Source organism: Bactrocera latifrons, unplaced genomic scaffold (genome assembly GCF_001853355.1).
Source record: "Bactrocera latifrons isolate USDA-ARS-PBARC rearing strain unplaced genomic scaffold, ASM185335v1 scaffold_55, whole genome shotgun sequence".
NCBI classification, from domain to species: domain Eukaryota; kingdom Metazoa; phylum Arthropoda; class Insecta; order Diptera; family Tephritidae; genus Bactrocera; species Bactrocera latifrons.
In genome coordinates this window covers 1,190,841-1,217,729 of record NW_017537212.1, presented here as the reverse complement: position 1 = coordinate 1,217,729, position 26,889 = coordinate 1,190,841, and the positions used below count along the sequence as shown (strand labels likewise).

At 38.4% G+C, this 26,889-nt stretch overlaps 1 protein-coding gene across 4 annotated transcripts in view; it reads left to right on the top strand.

The window, feature by feature from the left end:
- LOC108974343 (furin-like protease 1) overlaps positions 1-26,889 on the top strand; it is a 240,956-nt gene that overhangs the window by 128,485 nt on the left and 85,582 nt on the right. For all 4 annotated transcript variants that reach the window (XM_018942096.1, XM_018942097.1, XM_018942098.1 and 1 more), the window contains one exon: positions 6,353-7,304. In XM_018942096.1, coding sequence (XP_018797641.1) covers positions 6,582-7,304 — 723 coding nt within the window. In that variant the 5' untranslated portion in view covers positions 6,353-6,581. The remainder of the gene's footprint in view (positions 1-6,352; positions 7,305-26,889) is intronic.

Below are 26,889 nucleotides of genomic sequence, written 5' to 3'. Positions count from 1 at the left end.
TTTGTATAAGTAGAATTATTTACAAATTCACTTTTGGGTTATTCTCCCGCGGCATGCAGCTTTTAATTTGGGGGTCTGTATCCGCCCACGCCCACTCCGGCGCGCTGCTGCTTCGCTAAAACTTTGCTGTTTCAATACTTGACTGTATTGCCTTCGTAAGCGCTGCTTTGCGAAAGTTTTTAACGAGCTCATATTTGCCTTTGGGTGTCAGCAATTTTTACTAAGAAAACAAACGAGATCTTACCTTGGAACTGAATGAAGTGGAAGAAAAGCAACGTGCAGCAAAATACAAAGCAGTGGCGGCTTTGACTTTTGTCTTTACTTTGAGCCCAAGCCAGATTAGCGTTTCGAAAACTTGATTACAAAATTAACCAGCGAGTCAGAAATAAAGTTTTCACCCATACATATGCAGACGCATGTGTGTTCATGGTATACAATGAATGCGTACTTGTATTTGTGCATGTATGTGTGCTTACTTTGGTTATTTTGAGCTTGGAGTCCTATTCGCTCTTCTCGCCGTCATAAATTATTCGTCCCTGCAACTATTTCCTTTGCTTTATGTAAATATTTGTCCGTTTCCACCGTTAAATGCATAAATTACTCAAAATTCCGCCAAAGGCTTATGAGATTTGCGATATGCATTTGCGAGTATGTGTGGCTGCTTGTATTTGTGGAAGCAGATAATATATGCGCCCTGAAGTATGCTTTTGTAAGCATACAATAACGGCAAACGGATATTGTAAGAGCGCTATTCATTGAGAAATCTCCCGCAAACTGATTACGGTATATGTTTTAGATAAACATCATTTGGAGATCTAAAGGCGGATTTATAATTTAAAGATTAAAGTTGTTTAAAGACTTGTTTTATTTCGTTTGTACTTGCATATATTACTTCAAGGCTGTTCACTTTTGGAAATTATGTACAATAAAATAAAAATGTACATGTAAAGCTTTAAAGTACATGCATTTCCGAAATGAATTTCTCAACACGCTCGAGTGCTCCCAAGAATATGCTTCATTGAATTTAGAAATTTCAGCAGCCTTAAGCTTTAATTAAAAGTACAGCCGGGAGCTTTGATAAGAAAATTTTAAAATAGAAAATAAAGTTTTATTAATTTTAAAACGGTAAGTTCATTACGCGCTGTTGAGTTTACACATAAAATCATGTTTCTGACTAAATTGTGACGAATTGTGTGCATTTGCGCCTCTTTATGCGTGTAGGCACTAGATGCACAAGTATGCGTTGTTTCATGAGAACTATTATCTATGCGCCTTGCACTTGAGTTATTTTGCATAATGCACACATCACTTTCTACTTTGTTCGCCAAAAATTAAAAACAACGTGTGCAACAGGACAAACAGCTGATAACAATGCTGGACGCACATTGCCTCATACCAAACCCACCTGACCAAATATAAAGCAATCTTGGAGATACCGTTACACTGTTTTGTTTTCATGAACAATAGTCGGGTACGCACCTACAAATATGCAACATAACAATACAAATGCCTTGTTTCAATGACGTTGCAAGTATGTGGGTGTGTTAAAGCGGTTCGGTGGCCCGAAATAAATTTCAACTTTCGACAATGGGACAGACAGTAGCGCGGCAAGCTGTGATATGCTAATTGCTAGCATATTTGTGAGCGCATGACTAAACTTCAATCAACGCGTACAGAAGCTGTCAGCACCCATTAAAAGCCAGTCGAACACACACAAGCACACCAACAATTTGACGTTTACAATCGGACTGAGTTTATGTGGTGGTGTGTGTCTGCATTTCAAGTATTCAAAACAAAAGCACGCCATTTGGTTGTTACTTCTGACGTGCGCTTAAAACTATGATTCGTGTGTGTGCCGAATGTGTGCGACTCTTTGCTGCAAGAGAGGTGATTTTTTTCGTGCAACAATTTCTTTGATTCGCAGTGTTAAAAGAATTTTTTCCATTAAGTTTTTGGTTTTGTTTTTAAGGTTGTAGTAAACAGTTTGGCTTGATTTTTAACGCACGTTTCTGTTTCAGTTAACTCTGTCCTTTGTGACTGCTCAGTTAGGCAAGCGTCGAAACGTTGTGTGAAAAAGTTTCATTTTAGCAAGGGTTACTTTGAGGATTGCAGCACGAGATCAGAATCATAAAGCGCTCGCTTAGGTCATGGATGCCATAATGCCACAACAGTTTGACACGGATGCCTATGCTTGTGAATTGGCCCAAATGTTGGGCTAAAGTCTATGGCACAAGCTGGATTCAGTGCAAGAGGTCCGCTTGACTTACAAAAGTAGAGTAGAGTTAGCATATACCTGTATATATTTCCCGGTGATTACCCAAACTAAAGCAATTAAACAATAAAATAAATGAATTACTTTTAAAAGTCTGATTGTGTACAATAATCGCTATAATATGTTCTGAACATATCTCAGTCACTTTTAATCATATCACTTATGGGATGAATTTCACTCATTACTGTCTGAGAACACACACTCACTACGCCGGCTGGGTCAAGGTCATAAACCAAGTTCGTTTCTTCATGTACATATGTACGCCTTGTGCGCCCTAACTGCCACAATCCACTTTATTCCATTTTTCCACTCTGCCCTTGCACTTCTTTCAGCGTGTAAGCATACTTTGTTCTTATTGCTGACGTTTTGTGGTTTGTTTGACATTTGCCTTTTCAACTTAAATAAGTGCACTTTCGTGTCGCCATGAATACATTCATGTACCTCTTACACACCTACTTACACATGGTATGCGACATGAAAAGTACCCAACAAACCATTTTGGTTAATGCCGATAAACTCAAATGAAGAGTCTACATCTTCTGCATATCAAACATTACAATGTTAAAATCCAAGCTATTTTTAGGGGTTGTCGTCAGAAAAATACATCATACTTATTCAACATCGATCAACTTTTGTGGAAAAATTGTTTTTTTTTTTTTATAAAAAAAATGTCATAATTTTTTTTAAATGTTTTGTGGTGTTTATTAGTGTGTCGGTGTTGTCTTTAGCCTACACACCCCCTCTGTGTCTCGTTTATTTGCTACTTTATACTTACTTAGTTGCCTTTTTATTTCAGTTTTTTTTTTTTTTTACTGCTTTCTCTCTTGCAATTTGCCCTACAAAAGTATGCCACCGCTCGCATGTACTCTCCTTGTATGTGCGAAGCATAACATAAGTGCGAATAATTGTCAAACTTAAGTAGTTTTGAACTTTGACATGAAGCCTGACTTGAGTGGTGCTTTGACTGCTTTTGACATTGCACACTCAAACTTAACATGCTTGAGCCTAGCCACGAAGCGCTTCTCCATATACACATACAAATGTGTATGTATTAATTGTCATAAGTTTGGTCAGCTGCAAAAAAGCTATTTCTCCAATTTATCCGCTTAAAACGCTTCGTTTATTAGCTCTGTGAGTTTGCCATCGGCGCAAGTTGTCAGCATATTCTCAGCTGCTTTTGTAGGCAAAGTGACAGTAACCATGACAGCAAGTGTATTATTATAGTATTATTTTCACAGTGGAGATGCCTCGGAGTTCTTCTATTAAAATAATTTTCCTTTTTTACGAGTGAAAATATTCGTTTTTTGAAAGCTTTCGCATTAATCGATATGTAAATTCAGCGAAAAAATCTAGTTTGGTTTATTTAAATAATAAAACTTAAGCAAAAGTAACACCAACAACAATATCAGCCTTGAAATCCCATGCCGAATCACTCTTGCGAACAGGCGCTACTTCGGACTGAGTAAGCAATTCAGAAGTCAAGTCGAATAAAAACCAAATTCTATAAGTCACTCATTATTCCCGTTCTGCTATTTGGTGCAGAGGCATTGACAATGACACCATCTGATGACTCGGCCTTAGGAGTGTTCGAGAGAAAGGTTTTGCGGAAGATTTATGGTCCGCTACGCTGGCTAGGTCATGTTGTCCGGATGAAAGAGCACACTCCAGCTCTGAAAGTATTCGACGCAGTACCCGCCGGTTCAAGCAGAGGAAGACTAAGACTCCAACTCCGTTGGAGAGGTCAGGTGAAAAAGGACCTTGCTGCACTTGATATCTCGAGTTGGCGCTAAATTGGGAAAGAGGGAAAACGACTGACCCGCTGTTGTTGACACGGCTATAACCGCGTAAACGGTGTCTACGCCATAAAAGAAGAATAACAAAGGCGAAATGGAAATTTTAGCTCTCGAGATAGTATCGTTTACCATTAAGATTGCACAGTGTACTTGAGCTTAACCTCACGTTACGTATAGACCCAGTAAATGGCAGAAACCATTCTACTATCATCGCTTCGCTTTCCATTGCAACGTCCATATATATCTGACACTTAAAAGCCCAAAAGCAAGCAAATCAAGTCCCCGACGTATTGGGATTGACCGCTAAAGCGCCGTGGACAAGCAAGCCTACACCTAAATGGCAAATAGTTCTAATTAAATATATGCTATACATATGTGTATATGTTTAGCGATATATGTATATATGTGCATTTGCATTTCATGAGAGTTTATATGTGCATACATATATATGATTTCTTGATGCTTGATGTCTATTCATGCTCAGCAAATGCAATCACCAAATATCGTATAAACCGACGTTACCAGAGATAAGATTAGGCGTCTAGCTGGAAGTGCTGTTGTATCTGTGCTCATGACGGGCAAAGCGCATGCGATCAGATAATGGATACAGCTGGTAGCTGAGTCCGCAATTTATTGCCGACCCTTATAATACTAAACTTATACCAGTGTAAGGCGGGGACTGCGAAATTCGACCTGTTATTATCAATGTGGTAACGCAAGTTGCCGTTAGCCGTATTGATTGCTTTCATTTGCAACAAATTGCCTCTAAGTATGTGTAAAAATGTCAGCAGACTAGGACATTGTCAATCAATATGTTTGATGACTTCAAAGGACATCATATGTTTTTGATGACAATAGACTACCGGCATGCAGGCGCTGATGCTGTCGGCTACATAGATTACTTGTCATTCATGTCAGTTACGCTTGCGAACGCTTCGAGCTGCGGCTGCTGCAAATCTCGTTCCTTAGCTGACAAGTGTCAAAATATGTAAACTAACAACTGTCACAACATGACAAATGATAAACGCCACAACTACAAATACGCACAGATTTGTACTCGCCCACCCAATTCTGCACACACTAACACTAATACGAGAACTCATGAGGCCCCAGCACAGTTTAATAGCTTTGAAACTCCCTCCACATGGCACAAAGCGCCGCTCGTCATGTGATTTATAACTTCTGCGCTATGTCACTGTGACGGTTTGGCTATTTGACTGATAATTAAATTCCCTACTCCTTGGCTATCAGTCGCGCCGCGGGCGTATGAAACCAGTCAGTGGTTCACTTCGAAGTATCAGCTAATTTATTTGCAAGTTTTTTTATGTGTGTACACTATCTGTACATAACTGTGTTTATCTGGGACTGAGCGTATGGTGAATAGAACATATGTATCCAGATTAAGCTGACATATTTCACTTAGATAAATACAATAAATGTCTGTTGTTGACAGTTAGATTAACAGTAAATATTTGCTATTCGCTGAAGTGTCTCGTTTGCAAGGGCTTTCCGCCACTGCGAGGAAATCGTGCGCAAAAGAGATATTTCGCTTCAGATTACAAAAAAATAATACTATATATTAGAATTAGTAAGCAATTAACTGCCAATAAATTTCGTTCGCAAAGTGTTAGCTGCAATTTAAAATATTTACTACGAAATTGAATAATTGAAATTTATTCAAAGGTACAAGCAAATAAAAATTACAACAAGCGAAAATAATGAAGATAAATAATACAGAAAACCATTGATAATTGATTAATTCAAACCAATTTAAAATATTATTAGGATACAAGTAATAATTATTCAATTGAAAAAATCTGAAAGTTAAAATAAATTTTTCCCTTATTGTTATGTTTAAAATTTCACTAGAAATAAATAAAACTAAATGTTTATACACTAACGTTTTTCCATAATGTCAGACCACAAAAACATATAGCTGCCATACAAACTAAACGATCAAAATCAAGTCTTGCATGGAAAACTCATTTTGCTAGTTGTATTCACCAAATTTCAATAATCAAAGGCTATAATACTATCTCCGAAGAAATTGTTTAAATCAAACCACTATAGCAAATAGCTGTCATTTAAGAAGGCCGATCAAAATCAAGGCGAAGATCCTTTTATACTTTTTTGCTATAAAAAATGCTTCTGTGAAGAGCGCTTCGGTGTTGCCAAAGTAACACTTTTTTCTTGTTTTGCATTTATTTTATTATGCAATTAGAAGTGTTTTAGAAACTCATTTTTTTTATTTTTAATTGAAACTCGATCTCTCTTTTTCTTATTTCAGGCGAAGATCGAATTTTATACGCTTTCTTCTGTGATCACGCCTCAGTACTCCTGTTTTGTAGACTGTCAATGCAACTCTGTGCATAAATATCAGTTGCTTTTTTCCGAATAGCCACGTTTAAACGAATAACAAACAACAACAACAACAGCCATAACTTCAATCGGTAAGTCGGAACGAACGAGAAGCTATCTCTATATAGCAGCAATATCCTGCGCCCAACACACGCACAATGAAAAACGACGTCGTACGATGGAGTTCAGTGGTAAATGCACAGAGCGCCCGTGAGAGCACGCCAAACAAAAGCAAACCTTTTCCATCACTAAACGCCACGCGTGCGCATCCAAGCGCCGTGACTGCGCATGCGACGTCCAATAGTGGGCACCTTCAACTCCAAAAGCAACAGCAATATTGTGATACTAATGCAAGTTTTCTTAATGCAACAAAACCAATAACAACAATAACAACAAGTAGTTATTTAATAATTCCACGACAGCATAGCAAACGTAAATCCGAACTCGCTTCGTCATCCAACACACTGAGTAGACATTTTCAATCACAACAACAGCAAATAGAAAGAAACAGTCCACATCACCGCCGGCAGCACGAAGTGAAAGCGCGGACATTTGCTGCATTGCATTTAAATAGGATTTTATTAAATTGTGTGCAATTGAATGTGTTTTTAGTGTTTTTGTTGTGTACTTTGAATTTCGGTTTCGTGATTGTGCCGAGCGTCAGTGCCGCCATCGTAAGCAACACGAGTGTGTTGCTTGTGGGTGGTGCGGTGAATGCGCTCGATGACGGTGCGACATACCTGCTGGACTACGCGGAGGAAGGAGACAGCAAGGGCGCGGCGGGGCATTATACCCACACATGGGCGGTGCATATACCAAGCGGTGATGACGGCGTGGCTGATCAAGTGGCCCGGGATCACGGTTTCGTCAATATGGGCAAGGTGAGTGAGCACGTTCAATTGTTTGTGAGAAAATTAGTGCCCATTTGATTGTGGCGCTATTATTTTCCTGGTACTTTTGATATTCATCCGTTCTCCTTTACTGCATTACTTTGTAGATTTCCTTTTCAGTTTCCCAATGCATCAATTTAATGTAATGTAATGTCATTTTGAATTCTAAATAGTACTCCGCTCAATAATTCAAAAAGTCTGCTGCAAAAAAACTGCGTAGCAAAATCGTGAACTATTCCGACCTATATGAATGGGTGTAATACACCGAAGTCATGCTTCTAGGTAAGCAGTTACAGTCGCAAGGCTCCTGAGTACTCGGCGCGCCCCCTGGTAACGTGAGCAAACCTTTTGTAAGATGCGGTAGCCAACTCTAAAATATTCTGCCGGTAGTCATAAATAACCACATGCCTTAAGCATATTTTAAGTAAAGTTTTCGTCTCTGCTTATGAAGTTTTGCTGATTTGAAACAATTCCTATATTTGCTTCTATATATCAAATGAAGGAATCGTCTAACTTTTAAGTGAAAACTGGGTTTCTTTTCAGTTATTTTATTATTGTCTTTTCTTACTTGTTCATGCAAAGGTTGCTTGATAACAATTCATACCGCTTCCATATAACGACATTTCTCACAAATGCTTCTTCTTACAAACCACATATGTATATGGAGAGCATTTACAGCAAATAGTAACGATTAGTTCATCCTCGACTTAACTTCTGTTAAGTTGTTCATTGCTTAGGTTTTACCATTATTCATTACCATCCCTCCCAAAAAGTAATAAAAACAAACCTCCAAAGGATGCCGAGCAAATCCTCTCTCGTTCCATAAGTAAGCCATGACAATTAGCACCGCAAATCCATTGCCTCCCAACGATTCAAGCGCCTAGGGAATGACCACAAATTCGATTTCCAAAGCACACAAGTGTTGATGCCGAGCCCTGCATTTGTCGGCAGAAGTGTGACACGGAAGCGTTCATATACTTTTCAGATTATTCTCATATACACACTTGCCATTGTCATGGACGCATATATCGTTTACTCTGCTCCTACTCCTGCGCTATAAATGCACTTTATTCTCCAATTTCATCCGCATACTCAGCCGCATAAAAATTATGCAAATTCCATCAAAAATTTATATTTTCTATTATATCAAGTATAAGCCTTGTAAGCCTTCAACGCTCGTTGCTCGCATAAATTACGCAAGGATTGCAGCCGTCAGAATGCGACTTCGACTGGCAAGCCAGCCAACCGACTCACCGACCCACCGTCCAACTTGACAACAGAACAGCCAGTCAAGCAGCAAGCTGCAGTCGAGTGTAAGAAAATGTCTGCCTGTCTTTTTTTACCACTTTCACTTCATCGCTAACTACGGTGCTAGCTTCTTCATCCGCTTCTCCTGCTGCTTCTGCTTCTTCTTCATTTTCTGTGCTATTCTTGCACTTTATTTCTTGACACAACTAACTTTTTTGCCGTCGGACAAATTTCTATGTAGTAAACTTTGCCGCCTAACAAGATTATGCTGGCTCGATGACTCAACACACACATACCTACACACTTAGGAAGCATATCCGTAATACACACTACAAGCGAGTTTACACAGAGTATCATGAGCGCTGAGCAGAGCATTTCTTTTGTATGTTTTGTATTTGTGCGTTCACATTTTTCCACTCTTCACTTCATCTTTGCGGCACGAGCTATCGCCAAACCATCCGAAAGCAGACTTCTGCACAGGTTTCGCAAATAAAAAGTATGGATATCAAAAATTTCCTAAGTTAGTCAAATTTGTGTATGCTCATCCCCGAGCTCGACTAGAGATCTCAGTAAGTTGGCAAGCTGATGGGGTAGTTTAACTGTCGAAAATGTGCTGCTAACGCACACTAACACACGTGCGCAGACCCAATTTGCTTGACTGCACACACGGTGCAAAATGGTGACAGTTGCAATTGTTGCCAAGTAAGCGTTTGCCGAAGGCAAGATATCCTACATATATGTTTAATCTAGTTATGGCCTTAAAACACACCCTGTCAAAATAAATATTTACATATAATGCAGATTGGTCTCAGTTTTTCGTTCTGCTTTCAAAGCGCTGTGCAAATGCAGTACCATTTCCACCAAACTGTACTGGACTGGACTTATGTCCTTTCTAGTCTCACCTTAATCACATGTCCATGCTTTATCTGTTCTTTTTCTTCGTCTACAAATCCCATCCATTACTAACTTGCTAATGATGGGAGATTAAAGTGACCAGGATTTTTAACCTTTCTGTTAATCCCAATTTTCTAGTTCGAAACATTTAATTGCCTGTGGCACAAGCCAAGCCATGCAAGCCTTTCCAAAAGGTTTCAATGCCATATTGTTTGTTGTGCAATTACATTTGTGTACATATATATCCATGTACTCGTATTATAAGTAAATCGAATTTCTCGTGCGTCTTAAATGGCTGTCAAATTGAGCGCAACTTTGATACAACCACAGATTTGGTTTATAGGCTCACACACAGGCAACAACCACAAGATTCATACACGCCACACAAAAAGCACGTCCTCAACTCTCGCCGCTCTTGCGATTTGCGGTTTGATGGAATGAAAGTAGAGTTGCATTCAAGCTAAAGTTTAAATGACATAAGTAAACGAGACGACCGTGGGCCACCCACTTGGCAGTTGAAGTGGAAACAATGTTGCCTTTACACACCGTTACGGCAACAGCTCATTGGCGCAGGACAATTGAGAACGGCAATGAATTTGTAGTTAAGGCAGAAATATTTCTTTTTGGCATTTCGTTTTCTTTTTGCTTTGATTGCACCAGACGCTCGAGAAAAACGTCGTAAAAACTTTTGGCGACTCTACATTGTCACCTGCAGCAGGCATTGCTGTGGTTGTTGCTGCCCCAGGTGCTGCTGCTTCCCCTGTCCGTTACTTCTTACTTCTTACACTTTGCATTGAGACTATCATTTAAAGCACTCCCGACTGAGGGACTTACTAGGCTGGCTAAGTGACAGAGCAAATAAATTTTAGAAAATCCTTCCCACTGGTCTTGGGACAACCGATACCTACCACCACCTACCCGTGTAGATGCTCGCTCGGCGGAGGAGGCGGTCAGCTGAAGGACGTGTGACTGCAATCAAATCGGCAAGCCAAATGCGAGGGCACAGTTCATTTGCGCTTCATTGAAAGTTTGTGTCGTTTTGTGTCGTTGAGGCGGACGCCCGGGCAGATGGAAGTAAGGAGAGCACAAAGTAATGGCGGCGAAAAGTTGCTGGTTGAATTCAAAAAAGGCAAGCCGGCTTACAAAGTTGGCAGCCATTTTATTTTCTTTCTGTTTCAACTTATATTTTTTGTTCTCTTTTGCTTTGCCAAAAGTTATAATTTGCTCGTTATGCCCCCATTCGTTTGTCTACTCCTTATCAGTGTCCTCTTTTGTCAGGTAAATAAAATTAGTTCACCTTTTTAATTGGACTTTCCTTAAATTCAAATTAACAGTTTTCTAGCGTAATAAAGTAAAACTTAACAGTGGTTTGAGGTATGAGCAAGTGTAATTAAGTGTGCGTGCATTTTCCAGGTGCGATTGAAGCTCTTTGACACCAATAAAGTATGAGGGTCCGGTGTAAAGTTGGGGCTAATAAGTAGCTTAAGACATTTGCCATAATCGTCTCTGTGAGACTGAAGTTCTGGATACCACGACGTGCTCGTTTAACGCAAGTGGATGAATCTCGTCACGAAGTTAATCTTCAACAATTAAACCGACAATTTGCTGAAGTAAAAATAAATCGATTTTTCAACTGAAATTAAAAATAAGAGAATGAACTTTTTGGAAAATTATGTGAATATTTAGAAGTTTAGTGCTCTCTTTCGCATGGGATTACTTAGCACAAGTCTTTTGGAAATAAATGAGTGTTTATTGTACAAATTAATATAATTTAAATTTTTTATGTCAAACTCATTTTCCTATTTTTACTAACATCAGATGTAGAAGTTGTTCTTGCCATTCCCGACATTGCTGTCACTTTATTTGTTAGAAGTTTTTAATAAATTAATTTTTGTCTATAAATTAGTTTATTAGTTCATTAAAAAAAAAAATCAAGAAAGAGCAAAATTATGACAATTAAAAAATGCCATTTTAAAGAGTATAAAACCGATGGTCTTATCCTACTATTGACCAATATCGATGAGTATGACTGTAAGATATATTATATATTTCGAAGTATAGTTTTTTGTTCAGTTGTATTGCATTTCTCTCTTTCTCTAATATAATAACTTTTAGATCTTTAGCGTCTGCTTTTGTGTTTGCTTCATTAGAAGGCAGTGAGTTGCCCAAGTGCGGTGCGACGAAATATTTGTATTATTTTGCAAACTGTACCCAAGTTTCTATTTACTTTAAAACCCCAAATTTGCAAATAAAATTAGTCTTTAAAGTTTTTACTCAATCTACTTTTCTTGCTGTTCGATAGTCGTGGCCTCAACAAAATCTATGGACATTTAATACAATCAATTAATGTAGAAAATAAGTTTGGCGATCTTGAACGTTGAAATGAAAGGAAAAATATTTGGTGAAGCCAATGAAATGCGCAATAAACTTTGACTCAGCTCTCAATTGCAGTCTGGGAACAGACAAAAACGCAAATGGCTCGAGTGGCGAGTGGTTACCGTTAAAATTCAATGAAAACAACTTTCTCGTTGCAAAAAGATTTGTAAGTTAAAAGGTGCCGAGGGAATGCATTATTATAAAGTAAAATAGGATAGGTGATAGCAAACGAAATTAATATTTTGTTGTTTATTTTACTCTCATTTCAAACGCAACATGATTCAATTGCAATTGTAACGAACTATTCGATTCCTCCACAATCCCTCCGACGTCTACCTCACCATAGTTACATTGACTCAGCTCACAATTTGCAATGCAGCATCCCGGCGTTTCTGCTCCCGTCAAAAGTCATGCCGCTTTCAATGCGAGTTCGAGTGATCTAATTAAAAGTTGAAATTTGAGGGTCAATTTTGCTTGCATCCTCTCTGCTTGCCATGCACGAAGCGCAGTCACAGGCACGCACAACAACAAATAGTAACTTTCTGATGAAAGTTTTCCACTATGCTTGCAGTGTCCTTTGAATGGGTTTGAAATGGAAAATAGTGCAATATAAAAATGGAATTCATTACGACTGGCGCGCAGAGAGGTGCTGGTAGTAAGTGGGTTGTCAAAATGAACCGATTTTCAATCGGTGGAAAAGTGTAAATTAGCTTTTACGAGCTAACTTTCCTGTACCTTGCACCCCGAATTGGTGTGGCAGAAAAGGGCCACCAAAGTCAGGCCAAAAGTTCAATGGCGGAAGTTTTCGGATTAAAAGATAAGAGTGAGCACTCGTTGGCGTATGAAAGTGAATTTTACAACGCTGAGAGCTTTCACTGGCGCGTGAAATTATGACAAGCTTATTAGTATTAATTGCGCATTTGAGCTGAGCAAATGCGAATTCGAGGGAGGTTAACAAGACTCTAGCACTTTGAATAACAAAATATTTGTGTTGGGGTTTTTATATCCGGAACAGGGTTTATTAAGTTTGCGGTTTTAACATCCAGAAGGAAACGTCGGAGACACTATCAAATTTTATATACATCTATACTAGTGGATCCGGCCACGCGTTGCTGTGGTATACATTTTATACTATTATTCATATCATAAAGCCGAAACCGTTCCTGTCGGTATTAGAATCCAAAAGATTGTAGTTGAGATTTAATTTTGAACATATTCATACAAATAGATTATATTGGAAAAACTAACGAATTTAAGGCTGCTTTCTCAATGTCTGGTTACCAGTCTTTAGTTGTCCGCTTAATAGAGCTTTTTTATTATTTATGTATGAATGTTTTTCACCATCCTGCCTTCTAAGTTGGCTCGATCTGAATACAGGTGCTAAATTGTTCTAAAGTCGGTTCAGTAGTTTAGGAGTCCATCGCGGACAAACAACGTCACACGTGATTTTTATATATAAAGATGATCAGCGTGACGAGCTGAATCGATTTAGCAATGTGCGTCTTTCTGATTTTCACATATCGATCCGAACATTTTCAGACGTACTTCCGTCGACAAAAAGCTGGCTCATTTGTCGGAACCGAATTTTAATAATAAGTGTTTTTTTGAAACATTTCTAAGCAGAAGATGGCACTTGGCACTCTCTTCGTAATAACATGTTATCAAAGTTCCCAATATATCATATAAAAATACTGGATGCTGTGAAAATAGTCGTTATGTTTCGCTTGTGTTGTAAACTGAAGCGATTTTAGATATTATCCAAAGTATTACATATAATTAAAATTTATTTTATCCTTTTTGCTCTCTTTAAATCACTTCAATTTTCAGTCAGCCAAAGTTTGTGTGCTAGAGGGACGTAACTCTGTTGTCAATGCTAACACTCTGCAACTTCAACACAACAAATGCAATCAATTTGAGAAAGCAAGTACCGTATTACACACAATACTTATAATGCATCCCTCTCCCCGGCCACTGCCCGACATGCAACTGTGTCCCGAGTACATAATATCTTTGGAAATTACTCGCTAGTTCACCAACAATTGCTTTAAAGTATTGCCTCCACGCGAACACTGAATTCCTGGAATCCTCCTCGCGCAGTTTAGGAAGTGAGCTTCCGTCGCCGGCTGCCATTAGTTGCCGTTGCCACAAATGAGTCGGTAGAAGTTAACTGTGTATTGTGCATCTCTCTGCAAATGTGTTGTTTATGCACTTCAGGCTTGTTGCTTTAAGTATACGCCACAAAGGCAAATAAGACGCACTTTCCCTTGCTTGGCTCATATAACCAACCACCTACTCCACACCGACTCCTTGCAATATTCATTTGAATGTATATACCGTTTGTCTCTCTAACGGGAAGGAAGCGCATATGTAAGAACATATTTAATCAGTTTCAAAGCGCAGCCAACGTCCTTCCGTGCTTTTGAAATTACTTTGTGCTTTCGAGCTTTCGCTAAACTTTTACTTGTAAAGCTCTAATGCCTTTCAGCCTTTTGTCAAATGATTCCTATTTTGTATTATTATCACACATTTTATATAAATTCGCGGTTTAAGTACATTGAACGTATCATATTCTGTCACCGTTTATTTAGTCTTTGAACGGCTGGGAACACATCAACTCTTTGTTTCACAACCCTTGTCTCCATCATGCAATTCAGATGCTCACAAGAGGAACTGCAGACTCTATAAAAATTACTTCAGTGGTCATTATTACTGAGATCCGATTGGAATACTAATGATGGCATAAAAAGTTCTCTCTTCCGCTTTTAAGAAAGCAGCTGAAACTAGAGGTTTCGATGTCCTTACAATGAATTCTCAATATACTCAACAGACAACAGTCGAGTTTAAGTAATTAGGGTGGTGGCAAAGCCTCTCACTTCGCTATCATAAATGCGAACTGAATAACACTTTCAACTCGGCGTAAATATTTGTCATCGAAAAGGATATTCTTGATGTTTTATACTTTCTAAAAATTCCGAAGTAAAAATTCCTAATTTTTAAACCACTTCAAATTCTTGCGTTTCTTGATATTTGAATCAGCAGCCCTGCAACCAGCTGCCTTAGCTGCTTTCTGTCACATTGAAGTGCTTCAGCCGCTGTCGGCAAGCAATGCTTTCTTTTCGAACACACTTTAAGCTATTTCCTTCGAATTATATAGTATTTTTGACTGTTTCTTCATTTATTTTTGCTTTTGAGAAATGTTTCCCACAGTTGCTGCTGTTGTTGTAAGCGCATTACCAATATTCCAAGCTTCACTTTTTGTACTCGCTTTGAAGGTACTCTTCCTGCTACTTACTCTCTTTCTTGCAATTTGTAAAAGTAAAATTATTTGCATAAATAAGTAACGAAAAATTGTAATAAAATAAACATCTAAAGTGCAGCACTCGACAGAATTAGATGCTATGTGTATATATTTGAGCTCGATCAAACAAACACAGCAGAGAGTATTGTCTTCGTTGTAGTCATCCTTATTACTCAGCGACCTGCTTCGTCCATTGTCAGCACTTTCATCTCATTACTCTTGGAAAAGTCAGTTGGCAATGTGAGTTTTTGATCCATTGTTTGGTAATAGTTTTGAGTTGACTGAAGAGGCTTCGCAAGTGCATAGCGTTCATTTTTACCAGCAATTTTGCAAGAACTCTTAGATAGACAAAGCGAATAGATGAGTAGTGTGCAACTTGTGCAGCATTTACTTAGAGAAATACAACTCGATCCCTGCTCCGTTCAAGCACACTCGATTAATTTCCGAAAATATACGAAACCCAAAGCGTTTTCTTAATTTGTCGGATTGATTTGTAATTTTTTCTACCTATATGGCACTCTCGATGTTTATGTTGTTTTTATGAAGACACTAATAATGCTTTTTTCTACCCGAATGACTACAAACAAAACAAACTAATTATTACCTAATTGTATCCTAAAGACTACACACATAAGTTAGTTTAGTGCGTTCCCTGCACAAAGAGAGTACGACCAGAGAAATGCGCAACAGGTGAATTTCTCTTTTGCGCCCTCTCGCCGAACACACGACCAGTGGTGTTCTTCTATTTTTTCTGGCATTGTTGTTTTTGTTATTTCGTTTTTATGTCTGCTCTTTATTGCTTTTATATTTTTGCTTTGTTTTTATTCCACTTTTCTTTCGCATTTTTCGCAGCATTTAAGTTTGTTTATTTCTCTTTGCAACACACACGTGCATATATGTGTGCGGACGAGTGTGTCCGTGTAAGTGTTTCGTTTGCTTTTGCGCCTAACAAAAATTTCCATCGCATTGTGAAAGGTTGCTTAATGAAAACAAATAAGTATGATTAAAAATCAAAGAATTGTGTCGGTTAGCAAGCGATAAATGAGGGCAAGTAGCAAATAGGCACAGCAGCCTGCGGAGAATACCTTTCAAAATCATCTCTGTTCTGTGTGTTTTTCAAAAGATTCCACACACAGAAATCTATCTACGTTCACGTATGAGCAGAGGTGTTGCAGCAATCAGGTAATTTTACACACACACATACGGGCATATCAAAGTGAGTGCGGTTGAAATTTAAATGCTCCCAATGGGCGCTCACCTTTCATTAGGCATCTATTGGCTTTTATTGTCAGTTTTATTATTGTTGCCACTGCGACGGGTATTGTTTGCCTTTTACATACTCAATTGGGCAAATTCAATGGATTTTCAAATAAATGTACAGGAAATGACTGAATGTAATTATTTTCGATTTATTTTTTTCTCTTTTTATTTGCATTTTTATACCCATATATACATACTTTGTGTATCTATAATGGTCGTAGCGTTGTTTTTAGGTCACACTTTGCAGGATGGCAGGAGGACTACAATAGCGGGGGAAGAGGGGAGAAATAAAAATTACAAAATTTTAATTAAAATGAGCATAGAAAATATTTTGAGTTTATTAAAGTTTGACTTAACGGCGTTATATGGTATATGGAGTACATTATTATTACAAGGATATAACAGAAACGGAGTATTAAGTTTCAATAAGTCGTAGACTACTACGTTACAACTTCTTATTGCTCGTTTTTTTTTTTAACTTTCCGTCAGAGAACCAACTATGCATGAACGAAATACTTTCTTCCCTCCATCTACACTTTTTTCCTGACTTCCTCGCTTCCACCGGTCACCCATAAGCTGGTTTAAGTAAATTTGATTCGGCCAGCGGGTTCACGTGCTGGTAAACAAATACATATACCGTACGTTAGAATCTCCCATATATCGCCCGTTCGAGCTGCGATTGCTTTTATGGCGTGTTGCTTCACTTTTACCGCCACAACCAGTTGACATCGGTCGGTTGTGCAGTAAGCGGACTTTCAGTAATCATACGCTTACTGTTGTGAATTGCGTTTTATTTTTGTTTTCATTGATGAAATGGACCCATTGCCCGCTGGACAATCATTTCGGGATTTCGATGTGCCATCGCATTGGAAGCATTCTATCAGGCACGCGCTCGGAATGATATCCTTATATGATTTGCTTCACATTTTATTCCTTTATATATCTCTTTTGTGTGTTTTCTTGTTTTATTTTATTTTTTTTTTTTTTTGCGGCACCGTTCGTGAGGAAACAGACGGATGACTTGGCAGAACTGTAACGAAGTTGGCTGCGTAAYTCGCTGTGGGAAGCAATCAATTCAATGAGCCTTCGTGCAGGATGACGTTGTATTGATTTCAGGTTTCAATTTGATTTATAGAAGTGCAGGAGCTGGCAGAATGCGAGACGGAAGCAAATTTTAAAATTTTTGGAAACTTAAATATTAAATGCAAGTTTTGGCGAAATAAGAGTCGTAGGCATAATAAGCCACAGAAGATTATATATTTTATTAATGCATCTAAGATTGATTATATGTAATTAGGCTATTCCTTTCTTCTTTTTCTTTATTTCGAGCTCTTTCTATTTGTTTATAGTATTTCATTTAAGAGCATTACTCACCGTTCTGCCTCTTGAAACGACAACAAAGTACCGTAATTGTCAGTTAGGCGGACTTAACTTCCTGCTATTTCACTTTATCACATAGGTCCAACAAAAAGGCAACACACAATTAAGCGAGTTCATGAAAAGTTTTCCGCTCCAAGAAGAGCAAGCACATAGTGAAGGACAGAGCGAGAAGAAGGGCGATAGGGAAGGAACAARTGCAGAGCGAGACATAAAAATATGATACCGACAGAAGTACAACGGTAATTGAATGAAATGTCATTTAGAGTGGCATTTCATACCAAAATCGGTAAAGAAGAAAAATCAGGAAATCTCTCACGCATCAGAAACCAAAATGCGAGTAACAAGCGTAAAGCCATGTTCTACACTTGGCTAGAATGTTCCGAAATTCGAGATGAAGCTTACATACAGCACTCATCCATAAATACCAGCAACTACCCACACACACACAGACACATACATTGACATTTGGCATTATGTGTTTCTGCGATTGCGACGGTGTCAACAGCGCTTGGAGTAACTTGTCAACTCGGTCGGTCGGTCCGTCTGTCTGTCAGTCAGTGACAACAGCAGGTCAAGCACCTCAAGCTCCCTCACCAAGAACGTTTTCTGCGCTGTTGCAGCGAGTGAAAGCGGGAGAATTTGAAAAATGTGTTAAATAAACCAAAACATACATAAAATAGAGAAAAAGGATAACAGAATCAAAGAAAAAAAGTTAACGTGAGTGCAGAAAAGTTGATGAAAATCACAAAACAACAAAAGACAAATACGCAAGGCGCACAATGGACAATGCACAAAAATCTGAAATCCGAAATCCGTATTCCTCACTATAACACTCATACGCCCCGGATTCCCACAGCCAAGTCACGGTGCATTCTGTGCAAAAGAAATGTTGAGCTGCTAAAAATAACAAAAACAGCAAAAAAAACATTTACACATAAAAGTAAAAAATGGAATAAAAGAACATGGAAACGGAAGGACATTCCTGCGTCCGCGTTGAACAATAAAAATTCCATTTTATTGTGTTGGCGACCGTATTCGCTGTGCCCCCGCCAGCCCATAAATGCGTTATAGGCACCGTGAGATGTCTGAATGACAGCATTTGCAGTAGCTCATCATCATCGAGCGAACAGCTTTCAGAGGGTCTGAGCTGTTGTTGCCGGCATGGTCGCAGCTCTAGGGACGATCTGTTGAATGGAGGAGTGACATGCAAGTAAAAAATAACTAGAGTACGGTTGTACAAAATGATAAAAATTTAAAAGTAAATAAATAAAGTCAGCAGAGATAACGTTAGTGGTGGATGATAGCTTGTGCACATTCAAGCAAAAATACTCTGAAGCGCGGCAAAGGCATTTCCGAAGTGAAAGTTTTCCAACCTGTGTTGAACATTCTTTAATTTCAAAATTTTTAGATTCTTTTCAAAATTTTTAGATTGTTGTTTTGATATGTTGGTGGATAAAAGGTAAGCTTTTTGCATTCTACTTAATGAGACATCGTGAAAGCTTTTATAATGATAGACAATCAATATTTTAGAAGTTAAAATCAGTGCAGTTGATTTTTTTTCTTATAACTCGGAATTAAAATTCGAGCTTTTTATGCCTTTCCTGAAATTTAGTTCATTCATTTAGTCATTGCCATTATTTACAAACAAGAAAAGAGAATAAATCATTGCATTCGATTCTGTACCTATCAATAATATTGACTTATCATCAAAATATTTGCTGCACTATTACTTTTATCAACTGTTGTTGCGTTGGACAAAATAATATAAACCGTTTTAACCATACCAACAATCGACCGACAGTCGATTGTTTAGCATTGCGGTAAAGGTATGAACGGCTTAATTTTGAAAAAAACTTAAGCTCTACCTACATTTATGGTCTTTTTAACATTTAGCGAAGTCCATACCTAACAGAATTTCAAAACAATCTGGTAAAGAAAGAGCGACGATGTTTTATTTACAATTGAATCCAACTCCTTAAGCAACTTTAATTAGTACCGAGAACTTCAAACTTGATAATGCGAGCTTTAGGCAAAGATTGATGACCAACGGCGTTAGTAAGTATTCTGATGTTTATAGTTATGTGAACTGTTAACTTTAAATGTGCCAGTATGGAAATCAAAGTGATAAGGCTTCTGAATCCCGGAACTCAACTTCAACTCATCATTTTAAGCAGGGAAATCCCGGGACTCACAAAAACCAAGTAACTTCCGAGGAAGCTGGCGTCGATATATTTCGAAAAACTTTTGGCTATGAGCCCTTCAAATAAGTAACTGTACAGCACTTTCAAACACAGAAAATGGGCGAATTTGTTTGTGCAATGATTAGAATGGCAAAAGCAGGGCAGAGTGTTGCAGTGGGGTGTGGCTAAAAGCAGGAGCGCCATAAAACTATTGTCCAACTAAAACTGTGCTTTTGACAGAAAGTGCAAATGTTCACTGCTTCGACTATTATACAACAAAGTGTGAACTTTATTTTTCTACTCAACACCAGAGTTTGCATTGGGCAGTGTTGCCAGGGTGTGAGGAAATGCAGCAGCGAAATTTTTATGAATAATATGCACAGAATAAAAAAAGAAGACAAATGCAACCAAACACAAAAACCAGAATTGAAGAGAATACAAAAACAAAGAAGCTACGCAAGTTGAGTGGGTCCAGCGAGTTGACAATTTTATTTACGAAATTAATTTCGAAATGCAAACAAAAATATTTTGCATGAAAAAGGAAAAGTGCAAGCAAAAAAATGCAAAGTTAGAAAAAAGTTGGTCTCCAAGCGCGTGAAGTGTGGTACTCCGGGGAATTTACTGCCAAAACAGAGAGGTCATTTGTGTCAGATCACATTTGCATGTGTGTGCGGCGGTGTGTCTGTGTGTGTGCTTTCGAATTTGTTGCTTCTATTTAAGACAAAGTGCGAGTTGGCTTGCTAAAATAATTTCATCAATGTGATAGCGCCGTCCTCACACACACACAAAGCCTCGCTACTCTCACACGTACTCACACACACTCATGCGGTCGCATGCATATTTACTTAGTTTATACGAGTCGCATTTTTAGAGTAATTTGATTAAAAATGCAATCCGTAGCACTTGCTGATTTGTGCGCATGTGCGACAGCATCAAAATGTGTGGGAGTGTGAAATTTCCGTTAAAAGCACTCAGCTGCAAATAGCTAAGAGGACTTCATTTGTTGACTTCATTTCCTGCAGTTCAGTGAATTTTCCAAACCGATTATAATTGCAAATATCTGAAACTGATGTCAACTAATCGGTTCGTTTTAATTGATTTAACAAATGGTTTACGAGATGACCATATTTGTAAATTTCAGTCAATTGTTGAAATGAAAATATTTTCAAAAATCAAATTCTATTCATAACATGTAAGAAATGTGTGTATGGACCGAACATAATGCTTTAAATAAAATATTCTGGCTTTATAAACAATATACATAAGTTAAATTGTACATTTATGCTTGTGATGCTTCCGATAGTGATCATTTAATTTGCAACTGGCTCAGCAGCGACTGTTACAGGAATGTGTTCAATGCGCCTCTATGAAATTTGTAGTTATTGACGATTAGGGTTTCCAATAATTTATTTGGACTAATAAAAGGGCATTCAGGGAATAATGTCATTCATATGCTTTAAAATTCAGTTCAACTGTAACTTATTGTATTTTAGTAGTTTTCATATGTAATGGCGGTTGTTAGATTATTTTCGGGTGATGTGAAAATATACTGAAACCTTTAATAATAATGTCTGAAATAGTGAAGATTAGTTACATTGATCCACATCAACATTAATTTCTGGCGAACAATCGTGTATACTTTAGATTTAGCGGTCACCTTATGAGTAATGTATTGCCATCGGCAGAAGTAGAAGCATTCACAACCATCTGAAACTAACAAACAGAAACTGAGCTGAGAACGAGAACACTCTACTCTCAAAAATAACGAACTTACAGGTGACTGAGCAAAGAACTGATCTGCTTTCAATATTTTTCGTGGCAGAAGGCCACTAAGTAATCGTGGACTGCAGTGCAGCACACTACCATTTTCCTTGAAGACCACTGGCATTAGTGCCTTATGTGAAAATGTTCAGCCTTCAAACCTTGCTGCGTTATGGTTTTTAAGCATCTGCTGTTATCGTGTGTTCTAACTGTTCACTTGACCATATAATTCTCTCTGCTCACTTCTGGTCCACTTCCTCTTCCTTACTGGCGAAGTCGAGCTAGCAAGCCGAGTCGTTTTTTCTTTTTTCTTTTCCTATTCGCTGAGCTATGTCAATGTCGCCGTACACCTCGTACAGCTCATCGTTTCATCGACTGCAGCATTCACCGCGGGCAGTAGATAGAATTTACCCGCCATAGGGTATGCTTATCATAATAGGTGACTAAATTTCAATATGCACTATGTCTGTATTTTATGGCTTGCCTCGAAATTTCATCATAGTCTTCTCAGAAATAGTGATATAATACTCAGCTTGAACTGATATAGACTTTAAATGAGTTTCATTATAATGAAAAGAGTCAACCGTCGCTCCAATCTGCCCACTGGGTTTGGCCCTTTGGRGAGATTCGTGGAGGCTGTGTGTTTGATGAGAGGAGGTATTTCGCCTTCATCTCGTTCACAACCAGACCCATATGCTTCGCTTCCTTATCCATTCTGGAGAAAGCAGATTCAGCTCTGCTTCTCGAATTATTTTCTCCAGAAGTAGATTGAAAAGTCGCACGGTARGAAGTCGCCTTGTCTACAACCTCGTTTGGTATCGAACGGCTCGGAGAGGTGTTTCCCTATCCTGACTAAGCTTTGCTGTTTCTGAACATCAGCTTGCACACCCGTATCCGTTTTGCGGGGATACCAAGTTCCGACATAGCGGCATTGAGGCAGTTCGTTTACGTGCTGTTGAAGCCGACTTTAAAATTGACTATTTATAACAATTTGCTTTTCCTTTTACAGGTAAGAACTTAAGATATGAATATTTGTCCTAGCACATTAGGTAAGATTATAGTCTACTATATTTATAAAATTTTTGAAAACTGTTCTAATAAGAAAAAACAAGCAATACTGTAAAAGGAGTAATTATTCCAAATATAGCATAGTACATCCTTTTGAATGTCTCAACCCTCAGTTTTGCTTTAAACATTCACTTTAGATATTAAACACATTTGGCACAGCCGTATTCTTGAAGTTAATCCCCACATTAAGTCCTTTAAATCATCAAGCATGCTGAAATTAATTGCACTAAAGCTTTAAATAAATTACAAGAGATAGGAGAGCACTTCAAGTACCGGCGGTAAACCACGAAAAACGAATATAATGGAACAGCGAATTGTTCGAGCTCCTCGCCCCTTTTCACCATAATTACCATGCTCAACTCACGCTAATTTGGCCTAGGGCGCGGCAACGTTGGCATTACCAACAGCCGAACAATGTGAWCGCTTTGAGTTGCTCATCAGCAGCAGAGCAAAGGCTCTTCAATTAAATGCCTATGTATTAATGCCGTATGATTTAATGAACTCATTAAAATTTATGCAAATGACTGAATCAGCGTCGCTAACAGCGACCACTACATACTTTGTAATTACAACAAAACCCCGCTGCAGTGCATTGTAGTTGCTCAGGACGTTTGAGTGAAACCCCCTGCCGCTGACGTGTAACGCAACTATTATTTGCATACATACATACATACATACATGCGTAAATGAAGAGAAATTGTTGGCGCGCGGCTCCGTTATTAAAAGGTCAAGCTTTCTGAGCGGCCACACAATCGATACCTAATTGCGCATGTGTGCGCACGCAACAGGAATTCATAATTGCCGGTCATCAGTGCCCACAATGTTGTTTGCAGCGGCGAATTCTCTTCTTCGTTTCTGCTTTCCTCTTTACTTTTTGTTTTGCTTGCTATCTTCCGCTTCTACAAGACAGCAAGACGTGCCTAATTAAGTGATTCATGCAACTTCTTTAATGGCAACTCAATTTTTCGATGGTGTCCTCATCCACGAGCCTTAAGGGTCTTCAATCATCACATCATTCACGCAGCCAAGTTGAATCAGTCAAGTGTTGAAGTCACAGCGAGCTCAATCAATGGAAGTGTATTTTAAGCCAAGCTATAGCTGGTGTCTACCTATGAACCTAGCAAAGTGGCTTCAATTTCATATCAACCAAGCATACACTCACACCCATAATGCCAATCTGCATTAATTTGTAGTTTTCCCAGTGTTTGCATAACAATTTAGTACGTGATTTGTAAAATGTATTCAGTGCACACACACATACGCCAACACAGTAAACCCAAAACAGCTGGCTCTCCTGCTTCTGGATCACTCATACGCCGCGTTGCGCCCTCTCATCACACATCTTGCTCTCGCGTTTCCCTCGCCGTAATGAAATTGCCCTAAAAGCTTTACGACTTCTCATGTGCTTTGTGCCTTTTTATGCCTTACTTAGCCGAATTTGAAGTATGCAAATTAAATAATTTTTGAGGTCATCAATTCGAAGAGATTACCCAGCTGAATTGAGCCGAAGTTCAGCGGCTGTTTTGTCGAGTCCTTTCTGAATCTATGCATTAAATTAACCTTCACTCGGCTATTTTCTGCAAATTTGTTAGGCAAATTGGGGTTACGTTTGCTTTTACACTTCACCCGATTGTGTAATCAAGTCAAACACTTTTCGACACAACAAAAACAAGGGCGGTGCCTCAGCCGCAGACACCTGCCAGTTTAGAGTGTTATTAAAGTAAAAGGTTCTGTTCTCAATCAGTTCAGTGGTAGTAGCTGTTGTTGTGTTTGTAACCGAGGTTCATGGTGAGGTCAACTGTGACAATTTCTCAAGTAAATTAAATATTTACATGTCATTTGTTGAATATTTGTGGCAACCGCATGACTAAGCGTCGGCTTACTGCTTTTTTGATGTTTGTAAAATAAATGAGGGTTCTTCAGTGACGTGTGGATAAAGTAATTCGAAGGAAAATACTTATGGAAATTGTATGAAAACGTAACATTTGCCTTGAAAGGATAAGAATTTGCATAGGCATGGTTAGGAAAAATACAGGGCTTGCATTTCGTGAAATTAATTGCATTCAAATTTTATTTCCGATGCAGGCCGATTGCTGTTGTAGTTGGCGATGGTGTTCAGCTCAGGTCGTACTGCTTTGAGCTTTTATTTTATTAATAAAAATATGAAATAGAAAATGACAAGAGCTAATAATAAAGTCTTCAAGTATTTATACCGAATCTTCTTTGTGTACAACTTTTGTTAATTCCTGTTTTTAACTAACTTTTAATCGCCATTTACTTTCAGTCTTTAACCACAGCTCATCAAAATATTTCAGACCAGCCATCGGGCTTTTTTACTTAATTTCATCACTTGCCAAAAACACTTATTTTGCGTAATTCCTATTTCGTTTTACTGTGGCTTACATTTCGACCGCCTGCTACAGACATCGGTTTCAGCAACTGTCGTATGCTTTCGAACAGCACTGCCGGCCAAAAGACAGTTGAGCTAAGCGTTGCTGATTCATTAATTTTTCAGGGAATGTCAACTGCAGCTTTCGGCCGAGTACATAATCTATTGGCACAGCATGAAAGCTTACTCATTTACAATGCAAATCTACAAATCTCCACTTGTCGAGCTTCTACAATGCAACACTGAGGCCGCTGAATGGATGTGGATGCGCTTCGCTTATACCTAGTTGTTGTTAATTAATTTTACAAAATTCCACTTATAAATGCAAACAGGCGAATTAAAATGCTAAAAGTGAACCAAAGACAAGAAATAGGGAGATTTATGTGTTTGTCAGACTTCAGGGTACAAGTGTATGAGTAAGTCGTTTCAAAACCGACCGGCCTACTGCCCCTTGGCTATGTACGGCACACGGTACGCGGCACAAATGCGACCGAGAAATGAAATATTCCTGCTGCAAGCAGTGCTCGTGCTCAGCCACCATGACTGGCAAATATATCTACACACCAATGTGTGTCACCATTTGTTTACTGCAGAATGTCTTAAGGAGCGCAAAGTGTAAAAATGAGAGAGAAAGAAAAAGCACAGGCATTGTATGAAAGCGCTGAAAAGTTCTGGCGTTAAACGGCGTTCTAGGCGAGGTCAGGTGGCAGCGTGGAAGCAAACAACAGCAGAAAAGCGCAAAAATGTGCCGTAAATAAGATATAAGCTTTCTAAATTCTAAACAGCCACGATTCTTCTGTGTCCTAGTTGTCGTCCCGAGTCGGTTTTTATGCCCTTTTTTCTTGCTTTCAACTCTCGGCTTCATTTGAATTTTGTTATGTTTGAGAAAGAAATAAACAAATGTGTTTGCAAACCTTCAGGCACGCACTAACTACGCCATTAGCGCTGTGTCTGTCGCCTGGTGCTTCGTTTTTCTCGCTTGTCGCTGCAAAGATGGTGGCCAAACAAAAGGAAACGCTGGTCTTCAAATGCACCTTAATTAAGTGCGTATTTTAATTAAAAGACACAGCGCTCGCGGAATTAATGCAAAAACGAACAAATGAAAATTTTTCCTCCCAACGATCCTCTGTTTAGCAATTGTTATTGTATGGCGCAGGTGATGCTTCCCACTTTAAGCTTTGTAAATATTTATTCATAGTTTTTTTTATTCATTTTTAGCATTTTTAGTCTCCTCGGCTTAAATAGAACTGGTGAGAAAAATAAATGGCACCAAAGAAATATTTTATTTTTAAAGAAAGATATCGGAAACCATAACACTAAAGCATCTAGAAACACTTATAAACTATAAATTGGCGACAGTAAAGGTTTTCGGTGTTTTTTGTTTGAAGTTTTAACTTCATATATGAATGGACTTACCGATGGGCTTTGAGGATTAAATTTCACTTTCTACTTTGAGATATCTTTCGAAAGCCTTGATATTAGAGAATTGAGTTTTATTGAGTTAAAGAGGAAGAGTTGGAGAGTTGGAGAGGAAATATCAGCGAGGCACTGTGGTAGCGTTACTCATACGCTACCTCTACATAATGTGTAGCATAAGTCAAGGGGCAAAACCCTTCTATTGGTATGGTAGTGACCACTCTTATATTCATTCTATAAATTTCTTGAACACTTCTGTGTATAAGTATTTAAAAATAATTGTGTACGCGCATTTTTGCACTTCTT